Source organism: Electrophorus electricus, chromosome 25 (assembly GCF_041902795.1).
Source record: "Electrophorus electricus isolate QZ-2024a chromosome 25, ASM4190279v1, whole genome shotgun sequence".
Taxonomy (NCBI): Eukaryota; Metazoa; Chordata; class Actinopteri; order Gymnotiformes; family Gymnotidae; genus Electrophorus; species Electrophorus electricus.
Window position 1 is genome coordinate 1,450,001 of NC_137521.1, and position 22,500 is coordinate 1,472,500.

Below are 22,500 nucleotides of genomic sequence, written 5' to 3' on the forward strand. Positions count from 1 at the left end.
GTGTGTGTGTGTGTGTGTGTGTGTGTGTGTGTGTGTGTGTGTGTGTGTGTGTGTGTGTGTGTGTGTGTGTGTGTGTGTGTGTGTGTGTGTGTGTGTGTGTGTGTGTGTGTGTGTGTGTGTGTGTCCGTCCACATGGTGCTAGGACGACACCTGTGGTGATGGACCGTCGGAGGTCAGGGCGCGTTTAAAGCCCGTCAGACCTGGTTCGAGACCCAGGGGGTGTTTTTTTTGGGGGGGTGCGTGTGGTGGATTGCACGTGCGTGTGTTTCTCACTGTGTGTGTGTGTGTCACACCCCCCCCCCCCAGGCTGTGGCAAGCTCTGTGTCTGGAGCTGGTCCCCGAGCTGTGTGTGCTGCTCATCGGAGACGTGACGCACCACGAGGAGTCAGTGCGGGCGGCGGTGGCAGAGGCTCTGGCCAGCGCGGTGGGCCGGTACCCCCAGCAGTCCCCCGACGTCCTGGCCCGCCTCACCGAGCTCTACCAGCAGAAGCTCTACGTGAGTGTCTGTCTCTCTCTCTCTTTCTCTCTCCCGTTCCCCAGCGTTAACGACTTCAGTTCAGCGGGCTGTCCGGGCCCGTGGTTGAATTTCTTTGTGGGAACACCACACCACGTCCTGATGGGGTCGTTCAGGTCGGACGCCCCCGCGCGTTAAAGAGTGCGCATCCTGACCTCTGTACACTGATCACTCTCGTGATGAGCGTGTAAACGTGCCATTTCCCATGCGTTCTGAACCCCAGCGCCCGCCGCCAGTCCTGGATGCCCTGGGTCGAGTCATCTCTGAAGCGCCGCCCGACCAGTGGGAAGCCAGGTAGAGCCCTTACCACACACACACACACACACACACACCAGGCAGAGGTCTGAGGCCGGCGCCTTCTCTGCCTGTGCACAGGTGTGGCATCGCGCTGGCCCTGAGCAAGCTGGCCGAGTACCTGGACGAGAGCCAGGTCACGCCCGTCTTCCTGTTCTTCGTGCCGGACGCGCTGAACGACCGGCACGAGGACGTGCGGCGCGCCATGCTGGATGCTGCGCTCTCCGTCCTCAACGCCCATGGCAAGGTACCACCCGCACACGCTAGGGCTCGAGTTGTTGTTGTTGTTGTTGTTGTTGTTGTTGTTGTTGTTGTGGTTGTGCGAGCGCTCCCCTGTGCTCTGGCAGGACAACGTGAACTCCCTGCTGCCCGTGTTCGAGGAGTTCTTGAGGAGTGCTCCCCAGGACGCCAGCTACGACTCGGTGCGCCAGAGCGTGGTCATCCTCATGGGCTCGCTCGCCAAGCACCTGGACAAGAGCGACCCCAAGGTCAAGCCCATCGTAGCCAAGCTCATCACGGCGCTGTCCACCCCGTCCCAGCAGGTAGGACCCGGGACGCAGGACTCGCTCGCCGACACCTGCCAGTCGGAGTCCGTTCCGGGAGTCGACGGTTTTTACTGCGTGTCCCGGCACTTTTACCCGTACTGCATGTTGAAAACACTGGCTCGCCTGTTTTCCTACACACCCCACCCAAGGTCCAGGAGTCCGTGGCGGGCTGCCTGCCCCCGCTGGTGCCAGCCATAAAGGAGGACGCGGGCGACATGGTGCGCAAGCTGCTACAGCTGCTCCTGGACAGCGATAAGTACGCCGAGCGCAAGGGCGCCGCCTACGGCCTGGCCGGCCTGGTCAAAGGTCTGGGCATCCTGTCACTGAAGCAACAGGACATCATGACCACACTGACCGACGCCATCCAGGACAAGAAGAACTCCCGCCGCCGAGAGGGTGAGCACCGTGCGGCGGTGCGGGGGGGGGGCGAAGGGCCGCGGAGGGTGCGGAGCCGGCTGATGGTGTGGGCGTGGTCTGCTTTGGGTCCCACAGGTGCGCTGTTCGCCTTCGAGATGCTGTGCAACATGCTGGGGAAGCTGTTCGAGCCGTACGTGGTCCACGTGCTGCCCCACCTGCTGCTCTGCTTCGGGGACGGGAACCAGTACGTGCGGGAGGTGCGTTTCCGTGGCGACGCACACGCGCAGTGCCTGTCTGTTAGATCGATATGGCAACAAATTGATGGGCTATTTTTCTCTTGATTTGAATGATGAGACATGTGCGCGCGCTCCCTCTCTCTCTCGCGCTCCCTCTCTCTCTCTGTCTCTCTCTGTCTCTCTCTCTCTCTCTCTCTCGCTCCCTCTCTCTCTCTCGCTCCCTCTCTCTCTCGCGCTCCCTCTCTCTCTCGCGCTCCCTCTCTCTCTCTGTCTCTCTCTGTCTCTGTCTCTCTCTCTCTCTCTCTCTCTCGCGCTCTCTCTGTCTCTCTCTCTCTCTCTCTCTCTCTCTCTCTCTCTCTCTCTCTCTCAGGCAGCAGATGACTGCGCCAAGGCCGTCATGCGGAACCTCAGTGCCCACGGCGTGAAGCTGGTGCTGCCATCTCTCCTCGTGGCTCTGGAGGAAGAGTCCTGGAGGACCAAAGCAGGTCTGTAACGCATACCCCCCCGATTTCCCACACACACACTCCCCGCCCCTCGCGTGACGCCTCCCCCCGCCCGCAGGCTCCGTGGAGCTGCTGGGAGCCATGGCCTTCTGTGCACCCAAGCAGCTGTCTTCCTGCCTGCCCAGCATCGTGCCCAAGCTCACCGAGGTGCTCACCGACTCGCATGTGAAGGTGCAGCGGGCCGGCCAGCAAGCACTGCGCCAGATCGGCTCCGTCATCCGCAACCCCGAGATCCAAGGTGAGGAAGCTGCCCCGTGCACCCCCCCCCCCCCCCCCGCTGCCCGGTCCCGCCCCCGGTTAACGCCTCTCTCTCTCACACACACACACACACACACAGCCATCACCCCGGTCCTCCTGGACGCGCTGACGGACCCGTCGCACCGAACGCAGCACTGTCTGCAGACGCTGCTGGACACCAAGTTCGTGCACTTCATCGACGCGCCGTCGCTGGCCCTCATCATGCCCATCGTGCAGCGCGCCTTCCAGGACCGCTCCACCGACACGCGCAAGATGGCCGCCCAGATCATCGGCAACATGTACTCGCTCACCGACCAGAAGGTGCGTCCTGCCGAGCTCGGCGACGCCGGCCCCATCCGGCAGCCGCGGCGCGACGATGCTTGACGCCGTGTCTTTTTGCGCAGGACCTGTCCCCGTACCTGCCCAGCGTGATCCCAGGACTCAAAGCATCCCTGCTGGACCCGGTACCCGAGGTGAGGCACCCCCCCCGTCCTTCGCTGTACGAGTGTCTCGGTTGCCATGGCGACGGGAGCGGCGTAAACCCGCGCCGCTGCAATGCCAGGAACGTTTTGGCGAGAGATCTTTTTGTGCGTGTGTCGCCACGGCGACGTGCAGGTGCGAACGGTGTCAGCCAAGGCCCTGGGCGCCATGGTGAAGGGTATGGGTGAGTCCTGCTTCGACGACCTGCTGCCCTGGCTCATGGACACCCTGGCGTCCGAGCAGAGCTCCGTGGACCGCTCCGGCGCAGCCCAGGGTGAGTGGCGGGGCGGCTCTCCTTGGCCTTAGCGCGATTCTTATTTCCTTTCATTTGCATTGTTCTGCGTGTGTTTTTGTTCGTTGTTTTGTTTTGGGTTTTTTTGGTTTTTTTTGTCCTGATATCATTCAAGCCATCATCTCCTGGATTTAAAGTATGATTAAGGTGCTTTAAAAAAAATTACATTCAGAAATAAATGTCTCTAAAGGTATGTGGATGTTCTTTGATGTCGCAGCCTCACGCAAGCATGCGTGCGTGCTCCTCTCTCTTAGGTCTGGCTGAGGTCATGGCTGGGCTGGGTGTGGAGAAGCTGGACAAGCTGATGCCCGACGTGGTGCAGACGGCCAGCAAGGTGGACATCGCCTCCCACGTCCGCGACGGCTACATCATGATGTTCATCTACCTGCCCCTGACCTTCGGAGAGAAGTTCACCCCCTACGTGGGGCCCATCATCCCCTGTATCCTCAAGGTAGGGACCCCTGCCAGGGTCTGCTCCAGCCCACTGTGTGGTTAAGGTTAAAAATGCTCCAAAATGGATCAAAATGTCGACTACTACGTTCTTTTGTTTTTTTTCCTCTCTCTCTCTGTGTCCGTCCGTCCGTCCGTCCGTCCGTCCGTCCAGGCCCTGGCCGACGAGAATGAGTACGTGCGGGACACAGCCCTGAGGGCGGGCCAGCGCATCATCAGCATGTACGCGGAGACGGCCATCGCCCTACTGCTTCCCGAGCTGGAGCAAGGCTTGTTCCACGACCTGTGGAGGATCAGGTGGGCCGCGGAATCCCAGACCCCCCAAACCCCCCAAACCCCCCCGGTCCTTCGTTGTCCAAGTGTCTCAGTTGGCATGGTGATGGGAGCAGCGTAAATCTGTGCCCCCAGGTTCAGTTCGGTGCAGTTGCTAGGAGACCTGCTCTTCCACATCTCCGGCGTTTCGGGCAAGATGACAACGGAGACCGCGTCCGAGGACGACAACTTCGGCACGGCACAATCCAACAAGGTAGCGACCCGGGACCGCCCCTCCGAGGCCCCCGTTTAAACTCTACAGCCCAGCCCCTCCCGTGACCTTTGACACGAGCCGGGCGGCGGGTCCGCCTGTGTGCCGTTTTCCGCAGGCCATCATCGGGGCGCTGGGGGCGGAGCGGAGGAACCGCGTGCTCTCGGGCCTCTACATGGGCCGCTCGGACACGCAGCTGGTCGTACGGCAGGCCTCGCTGCACGTGTGGAAGATTGTGGTGTCCAACACGCCGCGCACCCTGCGGGAGATCCTGCCCACGCTCTTCACCCTGCTGCTGGGATTCCTGGCGTCCACCTGCCCAGACAAAAGAACGGTGCGCCCGTGTTGGCTCGCGCGCACACATGCGTCCTGAGCATACACACAAATATTAGTCCTGCCAAGTCTCCGCTGATGCGTCAGGATAACCGAACACCAAACTCACACTGAACTGATAATACATGTGGAACGAGACCACAGGGAACGGCCTTCCCCCTGCATTGTAGCGTCTGGGTGGGAGTGTTGCGTAATGTAGTATTTGCTCACCGGCGCAACGGTACTTGCCCTCGAGGCGCTGCTCCTGATTGGCCAGCCTCAGTGACCCCTGCGCTTCACTCTGTCCGTGCCCAGATTGCGGCGCGCACTCTGGGGGACCTGGTGAGGAAGCTGGGTGAGAAGATCCTTCCAGAGATCATCCCCATCCTGGAGGACGGCCTGCGCTCGGAGAAGAGTGACGAGAGGCAGGGCGTGTGCATCGGCCTCAGCGAGATCATGAAATCCACCAGCAAGGACGCCGTATGTCCCGCCTCCAGCGGATTTCCTCGCAGTTTTAGGGTCCCTTTTGTGTATTTTTGTTTTTTTCTTTTTTTTCCCCCTCTCCTCAAGCTGTGTGTGTGTGTGTGTGCCCACAGGTGCTGGTGTTCTCCGAGTCTCTGGTGCCCACGGTGCGCAAAGCTCTATGTGACCCCCTGGAGGAGGTGCGCGAGGCCGCCGCGAAGACCTTCGAGCAGCTCCACGCCACCATCGGGCACCAGGCGCTGGACGACATCCTTCCGGCCCTGCTCAGACAGCTGGTGAGGCCGCCGCCCAGACCGCAGCCTCGTAAGACCCCCGCTCGACCTCTGACCTCACCCACTGCCGCTGTGTTGCTCACAGGAGGACGAGGAGACGGCCGAGTTCGCGCTGGACGGTCTGAAGCAGGTTATGGCTGTGAAGAGCCGATCAGTGCTGCCGTACTTAGTGCCTAAGGTCAGCGCTCTCTCTCTCTCTCTCTCTCTCTCTCTCTCTCTCTCCTCTCTCTCTCTCTCTCTCTCTCACACCTCCCCCACTCTCTCTCTCTCACACCTCCCCCACTCTCTCTCTCTCACACCTCCCCCACTCTGTTGCAGCTGACGGCTCCTCCGGCGAACACGCGGGTGCTGGCCTTCCTGTCGTCGGTGACGGGCGATGCCCTGACGCGCCACCTGGGGGTCATCCTCCCCGCGCTGCTCTTGGCTCTCAAAGACAAGCTGGGCACAGAGGAGGGGCCGCAGGTACTGACACCGCGTCCCGCGAGGCGCTTGGGTTACAGGTCGGGGACTGCTTCAGGACTCCCAGAAGCTTGCTAACGGGCCCCGCCCGGTCATGTCCTCCGCCCAGGAGCTGAGCAGCTGCCAGACGGTGATCCTGTCCGTGGAGGACGAGGCGGGCCAGCGCATCATCATCGAGGACCTGCTGGAGGCCACGCGCGGCGCCGACGCAGGCCTGCGGGAGGCATCGGTCACCATCCTCAACGCCTACTTCTCCCGCACGCGCCTGGACTACAGCGCGCACACGCGCGCCCTCCTGTCCGGCCTCGTGCGCCTGCTGAACGACCCCAGTGCCGAGGTGCTCACCCAGAGCTGGGACACCATCAACTCCATCACCAAGGTACGGCGCCTCAGGTCCACTGTCAGTCTGCGGGGTCTTGGGGAAGGGGTTTATTTGTTTTGTTTTTTTTTTTGTTTTTTGTCGTCCTCATCGTGGTCGGGGCTTTATCCGACGATCTGTCCCTGCAGAAGCTGGACGCTGCCAGCCAGCTGGCCCTGATCGATGACCTGCACAGAGACATCCGCTCGGCCGCCACCGAGGTCAAGGGCGATCACCTTCCCGGCTTCTGTCTGCCCAAGAAGGTGAGTGTCGCGGGCCCTGCATGTCACGGTGATGTCCCCGACCGAGACGTGTTTGCCCTCTGGGTGACCTAACCCCCCTCCCACTCACAGGGCGTGACGTGCATCCTGCCCGTCCTGAGGGAGGGGCTCTTGACGGGAAGTCCGGAACAGAAGGAGGAGGCGGCGCGGGCGCTGGGCGCCGTCATCAGGCTGACCTCAGCCGAGGCGCTCCGACCCTCCGTGGTCAACATCACGGGGCCGCTTATCCGCATCCTGGGAGACCGCTTCACGTGGACCGTGAAGACGGCCCTGCTGGAAACACTCACCCTGCTGCTGCGCAAGGTTCCCTCTCTCTCTCTCTCTCTATCACTTGTTTCATTTGTACGGTGTTATTGACATGGCTTTGATAGAATTTGGCCAAAGCAGTCCAACCGTAAAGTGACATGTAAAGAGAATGAGGGAAAAACCTTTAAACACATTTAATATTTCACAACAAAAAAAAATAAACATTAAAAACAACTTATATAAACAAAATCCAACCACCATCTACAACACACACCCACACTGCGCATCTATATAAAGGTGCATGAAAAGGAAACGCTCTTAAATCTCCTTCCTGAAACGCACTTCCCCGCTGTGGGCACACACTTCGCCTTCCTCTCTCAGAATAACAGCCGCACCACCACAGCTCAAGAAAAGACCCAGTGCATCTTTCATTTTCGGCAGGTTTTTTAAAGAACGCATCTCTCATTACTTTGTTTTGGGCTAGAGATGAAAAATGCATTTCATCTTCAAGTTCCATCAAGCGGCGCTGTCGGCACGCGCTTTCCCTCCCTCTTAGTGTCCGTGTTTGCCTCATTCCACTTCCAGGTTGTGGACCCTTGTTCCATATTCTGTTGGAGTTTCCCTTCCGTGTGTGTGTTTAATTGGATGGCGTGATATAAGGATTTTGGCTGGTTTACGTCATTTAGACCAGCGTCTGATTTAGGTTTCTAGAGGAGGGCCCAGAGCACAGGATGTCGGTCTCGGTTTTTCCCCCACTTCCTCTGCACCGTGACTACTATGCCCAGACGTTTGGCTCACGGCCGTGATGGAGGTTTAAGCGGGGGATGTTTGTGACGCTCGCGCGCACACACACACACACACACACACCCTCTCCCTGCACAGGTGGGCATCGTCCTGAAGCCCTTCCTGCCCCAGCTGCAGACCACCTTCCTGAAGGCGCTGCAGGACTCGAGCCGTGGCGTGCGGCTGCGTGCGGCCGAGGCGCTGGGCCAGCTGGTTGCCATCCACACCAAGGTGGACCCCCTCTTCGCCGAGCAGCTCTCGGCCATCCGCAACGCCGACGACTCGGGCGTCAGGTGGGCCTTCTCTCCAACCACACCACACCCCGCCCTCGTAAGAATGGCCGTCGGAAACGCACGGCGTAGTTTTGACATCCTGCCCTCTGTCGCAGGGAGACTATGCTGCAGGCCTTGCGCTTCGTTATTCAAGGTGCAGGGGCAAAGGTCGACGCTGGTATCAGGAAGAACATCACCACCACGCTGCTAGGCATGCTGGGACACGACGAGGTACGACAGTCGCTCGCTTTCCAAAGGTGTTCACGGTGGTTCTTGGGGGAACAAGCTGAAGCCTCGTTATCGTAGTCTCCTCCCACAGGCCTGTCGTGTGCCGTTATGCGAAATGTGATTCATTAATATTCGCGCATGAATGTTTTGTTTCAAAAACCTGATCCTTCGTCGCGACTGCGTACAGCCGGAATAACGTCGGCTGGACAGGCTGAGGGTTCCAGATGTGTTGCATGTTAACAGTGGCCAGTGTGCAAAAGCAGTGAAAACCCCATCACTCAGACTCATGAACACTTCCATGAAAAACCCCACCAGCCAATCGGAGTCATGGACACTTCCATGAAAAACCCCACCAGCCAATCGGAGTCATGGACACTTCCATGAAAAACCCCACCAGCCAATCGGAGTCATGGACACTTCCATGAGCTCCTGCAGAGAAGCAGAGTGAGGTCTCCTTACAGCACACGAGAACCATGTCCCCAAACCTTTATCTAACACAGCGTTGTTGCTCACGTGTGGGTGTCTTTGTGCAGAGAGGTCCTACATGCCATGTGGAATTCCCCTCTTGTGTTGTAAGGTGCTAGGAATCCTTCAGAGGGTGGTTATGTACAGAAGGACATTTCAGTTTCTCTGAAAAACAAAAGTGCGTTATCTTCAATTGTGGTCAACTTGCTCAGGATGTCCTGTGTGTGTGTGTGTAGGACGCCACACGGATGGCTTCTGCTGGGTGTGTTGGTGTGCTTTGTGCCTTCCTGTCTGAAGAGGAGCTGAAGTCTGTCCTACAGCAGCATGTCCTCGGTGAGCATGCAAACAACATTCAGCCTCTAAAACACACCTGGACTGAAGAAACCAGCATGAAAACAGGCAGGAAATAAAACAAACGATAACCGACCAGTCGACTCAGTGTTCGGATGTGTAGTGGCTTATGGCGTGCGGAACCCCTCCCCCACAGCGGACGTGTCGGGCGTGGACTGGATGGTGCGCCATGGTCGCAGCTTGGCCCTCGCCATAGCAGTGAAGTCCGCCCCGGAGCAGATGGCCTCCCCCGAGTACAGCGCCACCGTGCTGGAGGCCATCTTGTCCAGCGCCACGGCAGACAGGGTAAAGCCCCGCCCCCTTTCCCTCACCCCAACCCATGCCGGATGGCGTTTCATGCGTGTGTGTTCTTCCTTCCTCGTCCACCTGTGCCACATGGATGGTACAGATTCCCATAGCATGCAGTGGTATCAGAGCGATGGGATACCTCATGAGGCACCAGCTGAGGTCAGGCGGAGGTGGCGCTGTGTCGCCGCGCGTCAGCGCTCAGTTCGTCAAGGTAAGCCTGAGGACGAACCCGCTGTTCTCATCGATCGGTAACAGCCGTATGCGCTACGGCGAACGTCTGACTGATCTGCGTGACGACCTTTCACCTCTGCTGCTCCTCCCCTCCTCCCTCCAGTGTCTGCAGAACCAGTCGAGCGATATCCGCCTGGTGGCGGAGCGCGTGCTGTGGTGGGTGTTCCGGGACGCAGACACCCCCGCCCTTGAGCCCGGCCTGGCCAAGCCCCTCGTCAAAGCCCTGCTGGACAACACCAAAGACAAGAACACCAGCGTCCGTGCCCAGAGCGAGCACACCCTGGTCAGCACGCTCCGCCTGAGGCAGGGCGACACGGACATGCAGGTCAGGACGCGCTCCCCCGTGCATGCACCCCGCAAGAGTAGCTCATGGTATCACTGGTTATGTGATCTCTACAAGTGCCGTCATGTAAGACTTTAAAGGCTCTGTAAGCATTTTGTTTTGCCTGCCCTTACATCCTGATAGCTATCGCTAAAATAGCTGCTCTGAAAGAAAAATTATCTGTGACCATCATGAGCTCTGTGATAACGAACTGAAAATTTAAACACGGCCCAGCTGTGTCCTGCTTGTCTGTTGCATGTACATAAAGGGTAGGGTAAGCGTGCATGTGTTTGGAAGGAGAAGCTTTGGAGAAGGGTTTGGGTGGAGAGCGTGGACATGTCCAACCAGTGGGACGTCACTTGCCGCAGCTTTAAATCCAGTGGATTGACGCTTTTTTTTTTTTTTTTCCCCTCCATGTTTCAGAACATCAGTGCCATTCTAGATCTGGCCAGCAACGAGTTGCTGTCTGAGTGTTACCGCCGGTCACTGAAAAAGATCTCGGGCCTGCCGGATTCCAACGAAGAAATCGACGACACCATCCTCACGTGATCTGCGCGTTGGGCCCGTGCCAGGGCGGCCGCGCAGTATCTAGCGTTCTCAAAGAACAGCCTGTCGGGTACAAACACATTTGCCTGCGTCTGCCGTCTATAGAGATGGAATAACACACACACACACACACACACACACACACACACACACACACACGCACGTCTGCAGCCTAGCTTACTACGACCGCGTTGCTTACCAAAATCACCGTTCACCCCTGCACATTTGGCATCTGAAGTTAAAAATGTTCATTTCGCCTGTGACATTAATCATGTTTTGAGTTTTCCAAATATACAAATGGCAACTGTTGCAAAGAAAACAAAAAATCGGGGTTTGTGCCAATTTTTGTTTGGTTGTAACGCCATTCTTCTCCCATTTTTGATTTGGCTCGAGGAAGACGGGGTTATCCGGCTCCTGCCTCATACTGTCCTGTTTTCCACAGTGCGTGTGTCCGTAGAGAACAGGGGAGGGGGAAACTAAAGGATGACACCGATTTTTTAAATCGGCTGCGTCCGTTGATATCGGTTGTATAAATAAAGTAAGAAAATTAAAAAAAAAAACGATTTAATAAACTGATTTGAAGAAGTCTTAACCTGTTGTCGTAAAAGGCTGCTCGTGTTGTAACTGTTGCTTCGTGTCTGCCACTTCTGCCTGTTGGTGGTAGTGTTGTGTGGTGTTTGTGAAGGGTTTCAGAATGCCCAGAGTGAACTCGATGTGCAAGCGTAGTGATGCCAAAATAATGGAGTGCGGCCTGTATGTATATACAAGTGCACTTTATAGTAATTATAATAATAAGAGCAATAATGCACAGTGCAGCTACAAGTGCACTTGCAACCTGCAACATTTAACAAATAGTACAACTATAACACAGTAGAGCGATAACAGAGCAATGCGACACCAAAACTGAGCGCTATAGCAACAACACAACCACGTACAGCAGCACACACAGTAGGACATGGGTCATGAGTCAAGATAAGTGGGGTGTACTCCTGAATACTGACGTGTGTCCTGCAGTTAAGATGTACGCCTTACGAAAGACCCAGGCACCAGAGCAGTGTGAGCCACACATTCAGTGTAGGTAAAGGACACGCACCTGGCTGAACAGCCATGGGGCAACACTGTGCGCGGCGGCTAGCGAGGAAGAACCAGGCCGCGGAGTTCGTCGTCGAGGCTGAATGCGGTGATTGTAGTGACCAGCTTCGGGAGTGCTGAGAGCAGAGGATTGGGTGTTCCCTTGTCCAGGTAAGTCATCGCTCTACAGCTGGATGCGCTTGTGTTTATCCAAGGGATGAGTGCCATGACAAACAGCTGTTTAAGGACTCTACGGTGTTGGAGGTCAATTCCACAGGACAGCAGTCAATCGGGTGTGACGGTGGCCTTATTTTGCACAGGGACGATCGTTGTTGGTGGGGCAATTTTGCCGGTGTCACTGGCATGTTAAAACACCAGGCCCTCTAGTCCGGGAGCATTACATGCCTTCACTGTCTTCAGAGAGTTTCTCCCAGCTGGTGAGGGAGAGGAACTCTGCTTTCCTCTGTGTTTTTGGTGTTAAAGCAAGCATGAAAAATGCTGAGCTCATCAGCCGCAGGTTCCGCTCGATGCTGCATCGTGTCGGCATTGTCCGTCACATGTCACAAATTCCTGAAGTAGTTTTCAACCCACAGCTTACAATTATTTTGAGCAGGCGAAACGGGTTCAAGAATGGTTTTACACAGGGTCAGACACTTATGGATTTTTCTAATGTAACCTGTAATACAGGGGAGGGGCATGGCTGTGTTTAGGGGAGGTAGGTAACAGTTCATTTCTGAGGGCGCAAACAATCAAATTTCAAATGTATTTATATAACGCTTTTTACAGCATTGTCAGCAACCAGTTTTACAAATATTTAAGTCCAGTCTCCCAGTAACCAAGCCAAAGGAGACAGTGGCAAAAACTTCTTAAGAGCATCAGAATAAAAACCTTGAGAGGAACCATGCATCAACGAGGGAGCCCATCCTTTTCTGGTTGCCATCAGACACCAGCGAACAGATACGTGTCTGTCCTACATTTCTAGAAATCCTAGTCTGTGTTTGATGAGTGTAGGTTTGTTTAAAATTCATCTGGTACAAGAATGCCTGCGCAGGGTGATGGAGAAGTGGAGGGTTGGTGGGGAGAGCCACAACATGACAGCAGGAGTGAGAAATGCAGAGAGAGACCATCGATGGGTATCTACGAAAACTGAAGCTGGGACTCTCTAGTGTGCAAAGATGAGCTCTGGCAGATCCAGCTAGCACAGCTAAAGGCGTAGAACCAGAAGGAACATCAGCACTTCGCCGCTCTCAAGTCAACAAACCTGAGAGAACAACCGGAGGTGTAGTGACACCATCAGAACATCCCAGTATGCCATAACTCTCCATGACCATGGACCCCCAGAACTGCACCTGCACCTAAAATTAGAGGTTTTAATAACATTTTCCTGGGAGCCCATGCTTGGTGTCTAATCTAATACCTGCGAGTCGCTCTGGATGTGAGCTGTAAATGCGTTAATACAAGAGTAGGTAGAGTGACGCGCTCTGCCCTCTAGCGTTGTGTTGCGGTATGTGTTTTTGAACCATTAGAAAAACAATATTGTGAAGCCAAGTGAGGAAACACTCAATATTCCGATTTCCTTTAGATGGTAGTTCCTTGACCAGTTTGACGTACTTATTCTCTGCATACCGGTATAAATATGAGTCGCAAATGTTTGGAAAAACACCAGTAAAACAAACGCAGATTCGGGGAACTATACGTGCCAAGTCCAAATTTCCCGATACAGCATACAACAGCATGTACTCGGTCTTAATCGGTTCCCGGCAAAGGCTACAAGCCACTGTAAACGAGCAGACGCGAACTGCTGCTTTTTTAAACACCACTTAACTCCGTATGAAACGAACGCCTCAAATGTCCGCTATCGCTTACAAGCGCAGTTACGCGCCTGCGCAGTGCGGGGCAGGGCAGGGCGCTGCTGGCGTCGCTACCGGCGAGACGGAAGCGGAGTTTCCGGCTGTGCAGTACCGTACCGAAAGAGCGAGAGAGAAAGAGAGAGAGAGAGAGAGAGAGAGAGAGAGAGAGAGAGAGGGGGGACCGCTGACACCGCGAAAAGGCCGAGGATAACCTGGGCACCGCACGACGATTGCCGCTTCTTCCCGGCGGGACGTGTGTCATCTTACGGACGGAGAGGAAGAGCACAGGCGCGGGGCCGCAGCCACCCACCCGCCGGCATGGCCCGGGACTACGACTACCTCTTCAAGCTGCTGATCATCGGAGACAGCGGTGAGCACGATGAGTGCTGGGAGTACTGGGAGTGCGGGGACCAGAAGGGCTGCACGACTGAGGATCGTGTATCGTTGCCCTGAAGTCCGGGACGCTCTCCTGGGTTTTGGCCTCGCCGACCAGTCATTGCAGGAACAGTGCTGATTTGATACTGGGTTGATACTGGGTTGATACTGGGTTGGGCATGCCAACCAGCCAGGCCGGATATGTGTTCGCTGTAGTCCACTATCAAAAGCGCACTTACGCAGTCGTTTACAACCACTATAAGTGCCGTGAGTGTGAAACTGGGATTGTTTAGTCCTGGAGCCGTGGCTAAACTGGTGTAGATATTACCAGAGCTACGAAACCAGTGTCTGAAATCATCATCATCATCATCATCATCATCATCATCATCATCATCAACAACAACAAATGAGCTGGTTAGCTATGCTAGGATAGACAGCTAGCTAACGCTACAGACGTCTTTCCTCTTCAGTGAAATATTCTCTGTGAAACCCGAATCGTGTTTTGTTGCTTGCTTGCTTGTTTGTTTGTTTGTAAAACCTACGGCTGCTTCCAGTCTGGGGACGCAAAAAGCCCAACTTTTATTTGTTATAGTTTTCCGATTTGAGGCGGCTGGTGTCGGTACAGTTGGCCCCTGTAGGTTGGCTCATATGGGCTGAGAGACTCGGACTTCGGCTCCGTGTTGTCGGCACACCTTTAAATTTGCACACACGGGTTGCATCTGCTGATTACCACCTTCAGAATGTGGCATCGAGCAAGCTGGTCATCTCTGTTTTTGTCACGAATTGCCACAGCAATTAAACATTTGGTTTTTGTGGTCGGACGCCCATGCGTCTTGTCTTTGGCTGCAAATTGCTCTGAAGTCTGACTAAGCGTGGTTAACACAAAGTGTTCGTGGGTTAGGCGTTAAGTTGACGGTGTCCTGGGGCACCGGAGTCCCTGTGTCCTCTACCGCCAGATGTGGGCCAGATGCGGCCACTGTAACCCCGCTGTTTGGGCTTTGGATGAGATCCAGACTAATGAAGGCCATGGTTTTGTGGAACAGGAGCAGGAGTTGCCCCAGTGGGGACTCATTTCATAATTGAATGCCATTTGGAGTCTCGGTTCATTACCACCTGTCACGATTTGCTTGATCTCGGCCGTGGCCGTAGTCTGTGCTCAGTATCACTCGAACGTGCTGTGTTCCAGCAGACGGGCGCGTCGCGCTGCAGGTTCAGACAAACACGTTTCTCCACATCAGTCACCTCAAGCCTTTTCCTTTAGAGATAATGCACACTTTCGTAGCAACCCTTGAGGTTGCTGCAGAGTTATCTTAAGACAGGAATTCCCGGAATGTGTCTCTAGCATGATACGACCGTGGTACGAGGTTTATCTCGAGGTGGCCCGAGGGTTCTGATTCTACCATTCTACCCACTTGGTACCCGTTCTGTATGTGTGTTGATCCGAACACGGTCTGAAGAAACTTCTGCCGGCTAGTATTTGGTCTCCCCCAGAGGCGCTTGGCAGACTCTTTGGCTTACCGGTGTGTCCTGATGTCTCTCCCAAATCACTTTACGTGTCCCACCCCGAGGAGGACAGTAGCAGTAATGGACAGCAACTTTTGGTTCTAAGGAGAAAACCCTCAGAAGTGTATCGGAGCAAGTTGCTGACTTTCAGATATGGGCAAATAGATGTAAAAATAAAACCGAATGTGAAAGTAGAATGCCGGGGTGGATATCTTGCCTTTCTGTAGATAATCTAGACAGTCACATGAAATGTCTCGTCTTGTCTCATCTCGCCCAGGTGTGGGGAAGAGCAGTCTTCTTCTCCGCTTTGCTGACAACACTTTTTCAGGTAAGCAACAGAACCTCACTCTGTGTGTGTGTCTTTGATTCAGAGCGATTGTAGATCAGACTGCATCATCTCACATCAAATTAGCAATAGATTCAAATGGGGATTGCTTCTGTGCACGCATGCGCGCGTACGTTAAATTGCGCGTTTGCTTATTCTGATGGTTTTCAACACAATGAGTGTAAAACACGCATTCTGTCTGCCTAATACGAGTGAATGTTGCATTGCAGGTAGTTATATTACCACAATAGGAGTCGACTTCAAGATCCGAACAGTAGAGCTCAACGGAGAGAAGGTGAAACTCCAGATCTGGGATACAGCGGGGCAGGAACGCTTCCGGACCATCACATCCACGTGAGTAACGACACCACACTCTGGGATTGTAGCTGATGCGCTGATGTCAGCAGTCGGCTGTATCTGTAGGTCGTAGAGACTCGGTCTCCTGCCTTTTCACTGCTTTAGTTGTACCCAAACGGTATTTAAAACCTAAATTCTAAGACATTTTGGGAAGTGGTAGCTCACAGGTTAAGGTACTCGACTTGTAATCGGAAGGTTGCCAGTTCAAGCCCCACTGCTGCCACGTTGCCACTGTTGGTCCCCTGAGCGAGACACTTAACCTTCAATTGCTCAAGTTGTACTCAGTCATAAATGTAAGTCGCTTTGGATAAAAGCATCAGCTAAATACCATAAATGTAAATGAGACGTTGAACTGTTTCTCTTTGTAAACCCGCAAACCCACAACAATTCTTCCTTTATGGCCTCCCCCCCCCCCCCTTCCTTTCCTTTTGACAAAGTAATGAGATCTATGGGATGTTTGGGGACTGTGCGTGGTTCATCTGCTCTCCTGGAAGGGCAGCTGTCGACGTGTCGGCGGCGTATGATGCGTTTCCTGTCAGAACTGTCAAACCGCCACCTGGAACTGAACCCAGCCGGCTGAAACCGTGTTAGATCAGTTATCAGGTTGTTGAGCGAGATTAGTCTCGGTCTCGTTGACTCATGAAAGAAGTAGGTCAGCTTATATCCTAAGTATTCACATTTATGTTAACAGTGAACTGATTTAACAGAATTATTTCACTGGCTGGCAATAAGGGCTTTGCATGCCACTAACGTCCCTGACGAGCTAAAAGAACAGAGGAACTGTCATTAGTCTCAGGGAGCAGGGGAGAAACATCAGCGATGGTATTCTGCATGTCAAATACTAGCTCTGGGAAGGCCCGAACTCTGAGCAAAGCGGGCACTAATCGAGATGTAACGCTTTCCTGCATTGGGGGCATTGTCTCTTGCTCCGGGCCTTTGCTGTGGCTTGGCGGGTTACGGACCGGCCCCACCCACGCGAAGCCGCGTGTCGGGTGTCCCGACGCCATCTGAAGGTCAGTATGGTTGTGGAGAGACCCAGTGGCATTCACTGCACACTGGTCTGGCTTGGGACTGTGCACTTCAGTGCGAGGCCATTTGGTTCTGTCGGAATACAAAGGGCCAAAGTCCTTTTCAAAGTAAGTTCTCACATTAGCCTTAGGGGGTGGACTACGCAGTAACACTAGATAAAGAAAGATAAAGAGGGAGGGTGCAGTTCTTTACTTTCTGTCATAACTGTGACAATCTGTGGAGCGGCTCAGCCGATGACCGTTCTGGTACCCACAAAACAGGCCAGTCAAAGAGCTCTTTGTGTGTGTCCGTGGGGGTGTTTTCAAGCCTGATGCTATGCCTCTGTTTACTGTTAGGACTGAAGTAGTAGGGAACATCTCTGACCTCCTGTGCGCCACCTGGTGGACATTGTGAAAATAGCTAGATGCTCATCTCCACCATGACCCTAGGCATATATTCTCTTCCTTTGTGTGTGTCTCTCTCTCTCTCTCTCTCTCTCTCTCGCTCCAGATATTACCGAGGGACCCATGGGGTCATTGTAGTGTATGATGTCACCAGTGCAGAATCTTTTGTCAATGTTAAACGATGGCTACATGAAATTAATCAGAATTGCGATGACGTTTGTCGAATATTAGGTGAGTTCATCTACTCTCTTCGTGATGCCATGTGTCTCAAATATTTGGTGAGTTCTCTCCATGCCATGAACCACGCACTAAAAGCAAATATTTAAGAACAGTCCCAAACCAGAACCATAAGTAGGAATTTAACAAATGATTTACTATGCTTATTTAAAACCTTGTTTTGCCTACCTTAGCATGCAAAAAATGCTCTCAGCCAATCAAAGCGTAATCCGACGCCACGTTTGATGCAATTTCTCAACTCCTGTGTTCTCGCCTTTTCAGTGGGCAATAAGAACGACGATCCGAACTCGAAGGTGGTGGAGACGAACGACGCACAGAAGTTTGCCGAGCAGATGGGCATCCGCCTGTTCGAGACGAGCGCTAAGGAGAACATAAACGTGGAGGAGGTGAGCACTCCCAACCCGGGAAAAACCCGGCAGAGGAGCGGCGCGGGGGAACGCGCCAGAGCGAGGCCGGCACGGACCGGGCACGGTGTGTGAGGTGCTTTAAGTGTTGTGGAGCGGTGCGTTGGACTTACGTGTGTGTGTGTGTGTGTGTGTGTGTGTGTGTGTGTGTGTGTGTGTGTGTGTGTGTGTGTGTGTGTGTGTGTGTGTAGATGTTTAACTGCATCACAGAGTTGGTGCTGCGGGTGAAGAAGGAGTCCGTGGCCAAGCAGCAGCAGCATGACGTGGTCAAGCTGGGCAAGAGCAGCAAGCGGAAGAAAAAGTGCTGCTAGAGGGGGAGGCCCCGCCCGCCCACCCACCCACACACACGCCGCTGTCGCCTCGATTAACACCTCAGGATATGGATGGAGAGAGAGAGAGAGATAGACGAAGCGAGTCCCTTTTGGACAAATACAAATCACAGACATTTTAAAAATAAATGTACAGATTTTATTAGAATTAAGGAGTTTTATATGGAGTTCAGCCGAAGTGGTCTTTAAAGACCTTCCTTCGTTGTCTAAGGAGCTGCAGGCTGACATGCTCCCCACGGTGTGCAGGGTTGGCTGTGCAGTAAGAGTTGCTCTTACAGCAACCTCTGTCCTCTCTTGCTCTCCATGTCTGCATTTCGGAGTGTATGTTGATTTGTCGTCGTCGCCTTCCGCAATCTGATGACACCCCCCCCACACACACACACAGAGACGCCAAGAACTCGTGAAGGGATTGTTCATTTTGGGGGGAACTTAAGTAAACTAAACGGTGACGTCTGTGACCTTGATCCACGGATCCGTCGACTGGCATCGGGGACGACAATGATCCTTTCCACCCTTCACTTCTTCCTAAGCGTCTCCTCTTCAGGTCCCAGTCGTTCCGACCTCGGAGCGCATCGGGTCAGGGGCGCCTCCTGCCCAGTGCTATCGCTGCGCACCGTCTCGCAAACGGTGACACTGCAGTGGTCTTAAAGGGGAGCACCAGGGTAGGAATGGCGCCCTCCTTTAAGTTTATATATATATATATATATATATATATATATATATATATATATATATAAAAATCTCAGGACTGCCGAATTGGACTCGCGGGAGCCGTATGCAGAGCGCGCACCTTCCCCTCCGGAACCGTAAGCTTCCGCGTCATCCGCCCGCGTTCTCACTTCTCGACGCTGACTCACGCTCGTTATTCAGCTCGAGCGCTCTGTTCCCGTTCCTGCGGTCAGCGCGAGCCCTCGTGAGTCCGGTTTCCCCCAGCCGCGCGTGCAAAGCCGAGCGGAACGAAAAGGCTTCTCGCGGCCGCGAAAGTGGCTGGGCAGATGGCTCGGGTAGCCTCAGCGAGGAACTGCGCAGCCGCAGCGCGGGGTCTGGGGGAGCGGCTCCTGCGTTTGGCTTTTTTATGTCTTGGTCAGATGGCACGTCGCCTGCCTCCCGCCCCGAGCCCCTCCACTTCAGCTAAATTAAATCCTTACGTCTCTGCGAGCTGAAGGTCCGACGCTTCGCCGCGCTAATGGGAGGTGAAATTCGACGAGCACATAAACGCAGTGGCGCTGTAACACGTTTGTTATGTTTGGCCACGCAGTGACCCAACTTCAACCAAGTAAAGGAGTCATTGGTAACAAGTCGATCTGACTGTTATTCACGGTGTATATGTATATATAAATATATTTGTATGATGTATTTAATATATTATATACATATTTGCACAAATCCATGAGAATGGGCGCGTTTGTGCTATGGTTGAAACACATTTTCAGCTGTGGTGATGCTGTACACTGGAGTAAAGATTTGTATTGTAAATTTCTCCCGCTTAAGAACTGAACTGATAATAAATATTTTAAATGGATTAACATTTGACACAAATGCTGTTGTCTTCGGTCTATTATTCGCCTATATGACCACGAAACAATAGTGCAACGTTAGTCTCCTCTTTTCGTTTTGAACGATACGTCTCGTCAAGAGTTGCGGCCTCTGACGTTAAGAGGCGCTTCCGTTTTGTTTAGTTTTTTTTATTTCGTTTTGTTTCGTTTTATGTCGTTTTTTTCCATCACTTCCACACGAAACTGGTTTTCTACGACCAGTCATACCAAACCTCACACAGAAGTGGCATGCTATAGCCTGCTTAATATTTTTTCGTGGTTTATTTGAAAAGTTATTTTTGATGATATAAAACACTTTAGCTATAATTTATACGTAGAAATACTTTTTACAGTCTGTAAATGAAAAGGTAGAAAATGTGGCCTGTTCGCAATGCGACACACATTCGTCGGAACCGGCAGTTCAGGACACGTTCCCGCGCTGTCGGCATTTGAACGACTGAATTTGTGTTCCCTTCTCAATGTCGGGTCATCTCGTTTGTAATGTGGTAAGTCCACTCAGCAGGTTTTGTCTTGTCAGGTTTGTCCTCAGAGTCTGCCGTGGTATTCAAGCACTTCGCTGTCCTCTCGGGCCTGGGAGAAAGCGGACGACGCCCGTGTGAAAAGGGTTTGAGCTCGGAAATGGCAAATCGGGGGTGTGAAGTGTGCATTTTCGGTGTCTGCTGTGAAATACTGTATTTACTGAGAAATACTGAGAAAATGTTTATTCTGCAAAGAGCATTCAGGACACAGACAAGAAATACTTTGGAAAATGGCATTTAAATGACAAAATAAAAGACAGTACCGAGTCAGAAATGCACTTACACAACCGTGTGTGGTCGGATGTAAGAGTAAAAAGAAGGAGAACGGGACAGGATTTGTTTACACAGAACAGAGAAGCTGTCCGGCTAGCGTGGAGGAGTGCGTACTCCGGCTACGGTCTGGCTCGCTTCTCTGGAAGCCTGAAAATGGGATATTAGGATTTTCTCCCCCATATCTGACAAGCGACACATACTAAAGACGGAGAGCCACTGTGGAAAATGGACAGTTACCAATACGTTTAGCTAATCATAGCTGTCTTGGCCAAAATCGGATTAGTTCAGTGCCCACTGACAAGAATGTCACGCATATGTTGGCATGATGAGATTGTCTGCTGATCTGTCATCATTTGGACTCTGGACCCGGACAATGAAGTAGACTTCACCCCACTCCATCAGCACATTTTGGAGTCCCCAGGGCCTCAGCCTGTAAACTGGTACTCACAAGTCAGACTCACCCACAGAACGCACACATACTTAAGAGGTTGCGCTAGAAAAAAGGGAAGATTTTTATCATTCAAAAGTTATACATTTACAAATATATCAATTTGGGATTTATTCCAAACTTATTCGTTTACTCTGCAAGTATAAAAAGTCACTCTTTGGGTTTGTCCAAACCATCAGTCGCTTCAGTGAAAAGGAGAAGACGTCTGCATAGCTTTGCTCAAAGTGGGCCCGACTTCGCAGAACTGCACAGCCAAAAAAAAAGTCACAATTCTACTTCTCAGATTTGTGTGTGTGTGTGTGTGTGTGGTGGTGGGGGGGGGGGGGGTGTTAGCTATCCAATGGAAGCTCACAACCCAGGCGTACCTTGGCCCTTTTCTCTTATAGGCTGGACTGTGGTGTCCCCTCACATGGGTTCATGGGTAAGGGCTTTGGCAACAGACCCTTTGTATCAGTTCAGTTTCAGCACAATTGCTTGAGCTTGGCCATTTAGTGACAGACACCTGACAACCCACCCAAAAAGGCATTTGTCTCTCACGGCCTTGAGGGAAACGAGCCCTAGTTTAAAACTTTCTTGTAGTGTACATAAACACACAGCCTAGAATCTTTGTCCGCACAGATTGTAGTCTTGTGAAATAGCACTGCAGATGACTTTCACCTTTACTAGTCTCATAGGTTCGTTTACATCACTCAAGGTGGCACGTGAGCCCTGAAATTAAGATTAAGACACTTTATTAATCCCAAAATTAGAGAAACTGCATTTTAAATAGTAATTAAATACTTTAATTAACAGGAAAAAAACATGAGCATGTTATCTAACTTTAATAATAAATTTCTTTAGTTCCTCCAATAATCTATATTTATATGTGGTAAACTGGTATTCCTCTTAGAAATAACTACATTTATCACAGACTAATCAACTTTCTATTTTTTCCTAATTATTACGTCCTTTCATGTTTGCTAGTAAACAACCGGCTCAGAAATTAAGGCCTCAGTGTCCCTGAGCATGTGAACAAACCTAAACGGTGGGCTCCATTTTGGCTCTTCCCAGAGGACACTCTGAAGTCCAGAGGCACCTGAAGCTAATTCACAATCTACAACCCGTAGTCTGTCTTCAGATGTCCAGCCAGACCCCTCCCCCACCCTACTGCGTGGCTCAAGTGTGAACGAATTAGGAGCCAAATTTCCTGCCTCCACTGAACCTCTGGCAGGAGGGAGGAGGGGAGCATGTCTGAGGCACTAGGAAGGGAGGCTGGCCTCTACTGTGGGTCAGTTTGGTAACCCTGTACACGTGGCCCTGAAGTGATGCTCAAAACTGTCTCAGTTGTGTCAGCCAAGGACCCCTCGGAACTTCCACCGACTCTCTTCACGCCTCAACAAGAATGATCTGCTCGGGGGGAGCAGAGTGGTTTATACAGATAAAGTGCAAAATTGCTCCAGGCCTTCACAAGATTTTGTCTCTCACATTATTCATTTGACTGTTTTAGTCTTTGGCTAGTTCGCTCTTTAGGTTAG

General features: G+C 52.8%; 3 protein-coding genes across 6 annotated transcripts in view; 2 read left to right on the forward strand and 1 right to left on the reverse strand.

Moving 5' to 3' along the window:
• Positions 1–10,920, forward strand: part of gcn1 (GCN1 activator of EIF2AK4) — a 22,257-nt gene extending 11,337 nt beyond the window's left edge. The window contains exons 29-57 of the mRNA XM_035522203.2: positions 307–496; positions 738–808; positions 890–1,055; positions 1,156–1,350; positions 1,503–1,749; positions 1,846–1,967; positions 2,317–2,431; positions 2,508–2,687; positions 2,787–3,007; positions 3,091–3,159; positions 3,302–3,440; positions 3,713–3,909; positions 4,063–4,205; positions 4,317–4,434; positions 4,550–4,765; positions 5,059–5,223; positions 5,340–5,501; positions 5,584–5,676; positions 5,817–5,960; positions 6,067–6,336; positions 6,465–6,578; positions 6,669–6,899; positions 7,725–7,918; positions 8,014–8,128; positions 8,827–8,923; positions 9,078–9,226; positions 9,330–9,440; positions 9,564–9,785; positions 10,206–10,920. Coding sequence (XP_035378096.2) covers positions 307–496; positions 738–808; positions 890–1,055; positions 1,156–1,350; positions 1,503–1,749; positions 1,846–1,967; positions 2,317–2,431; positions 2,508–2,687; positions 2,787–3,007; positions 3,091–3,159; positions 3,302–3,440; positions 3,713–3,909; positions 4,063–4,205; positions 4,317–4,434; positions 4,550–4,765; positions 5,059–5,223; positions 5,340–5,501; positions 5,584–5,676; positions 5,817–5,960; positions 6,067–6,336; positions 6,465–6,578; positions 6,669–6,899; positions 7,725–7,918; positions 8,014–8,128; positions 8,827–8,923; positions 9,078–9,226; positions 9,330–9,440; positions 9,564–9,785; positions 10,206–10,331 — 4,582 coding nt within the window. The 3' untranslated portion in view covers positions 10,332–10,920. The remainder of the gene's footprint in view (positions 1–306; positions 497–737; positions 809–889; positions 1,056–1,155; positions 1,351–1,502; positions 1,750–1,845; positions 1,968–2,316; positions 2,432–2,507; positions 2,688–2,786; positions 3,008–3,090; positions 3,160–3,301; positions 3,441–3,712; positions 3,910–4,062; positions 4,206–4,316; positions 4,435–4,549; positions 4,766–5,058; positions 5,224–5,339; positions 5,502–5,583; positions 5,677–5,816; positions 5,961–6,066; positions 6,337–6,464; positions 6,579–6,668; positions 6,900–7,724; positions 7,919–8,013; positions 8,129–8,826; positions 8,924–9,077; positions 9,227–9,329; positions 9,441–9,563; positions 9,786–10,205) is intronic.
• A 2,372-nt stretch (positions 10,921–13,292) lies between these two features.
• On the forward strand, positions 13,293–19,730 carry rab35b (RAB35, member RAS oncogene family b). Its single transcript, XM_027032874.3, has 6 exons — positions 13,293–13,619; positions 15,405–15,455; positions 15,683–15,806; positions 17,328–17,452; positions 17,720–17,844; positions 18,054–19,730. The coding sequence occupies exons 1-6, from the start codon at positions 13,568–13,570 to the stop codon at positions 18,171–18,173; spliced, it is 597 nt and encodes a 198-aa protein (XP_026888675.1). The 5' UTR covers positions 13,293–13,567; the 3' UTR covers positions 18,174–19,730.
• A 703-nt stretch (positions 19,731–20,433) lies between these two features.
• Positions 20,434–22,500, reverse strand: part of bicdl1 (BICD family like cargo adaptor 1) — a 25,196-nt gene continuing 23,129 nt past the window's right edge. For all 4 annotated transcript variants that reach the window (XM_081707874.1, XM_081707872.1, XM_081707870.1 and 1 more), the window contains one exon: positions 20,434–22,500. This exon is cut by the window's right edge and continues 294 nt beyond it. The gene's annotated coding sequence lies outside the window, so the exon portion shown is untranslated.

Bases quoted from the DNA above. Each gene is read 5' to 3' on its own strand.
- rab35b (XM_027032874.3), top strand. From the start codon at position 13,568: ATGGCCCGGGACTACGACTACCTCTTCAAGCTGCTGATCATCGGAGAC. The intron at 13,620-15,404 runs GTGAGCACGATG...CATCTCGCCCAG, and splicing joins GCTGATCATCGGAGACAGCG to GTGTGGGGAAGAGCAGTCTT. The intron at 17,453-17,719 runs GTGAGTTCATCT...TCGCCTTTTCAG, and splicing joins TGACGTTTGTCGAATATTAG to TGGGCAATAAGAACGACGAT.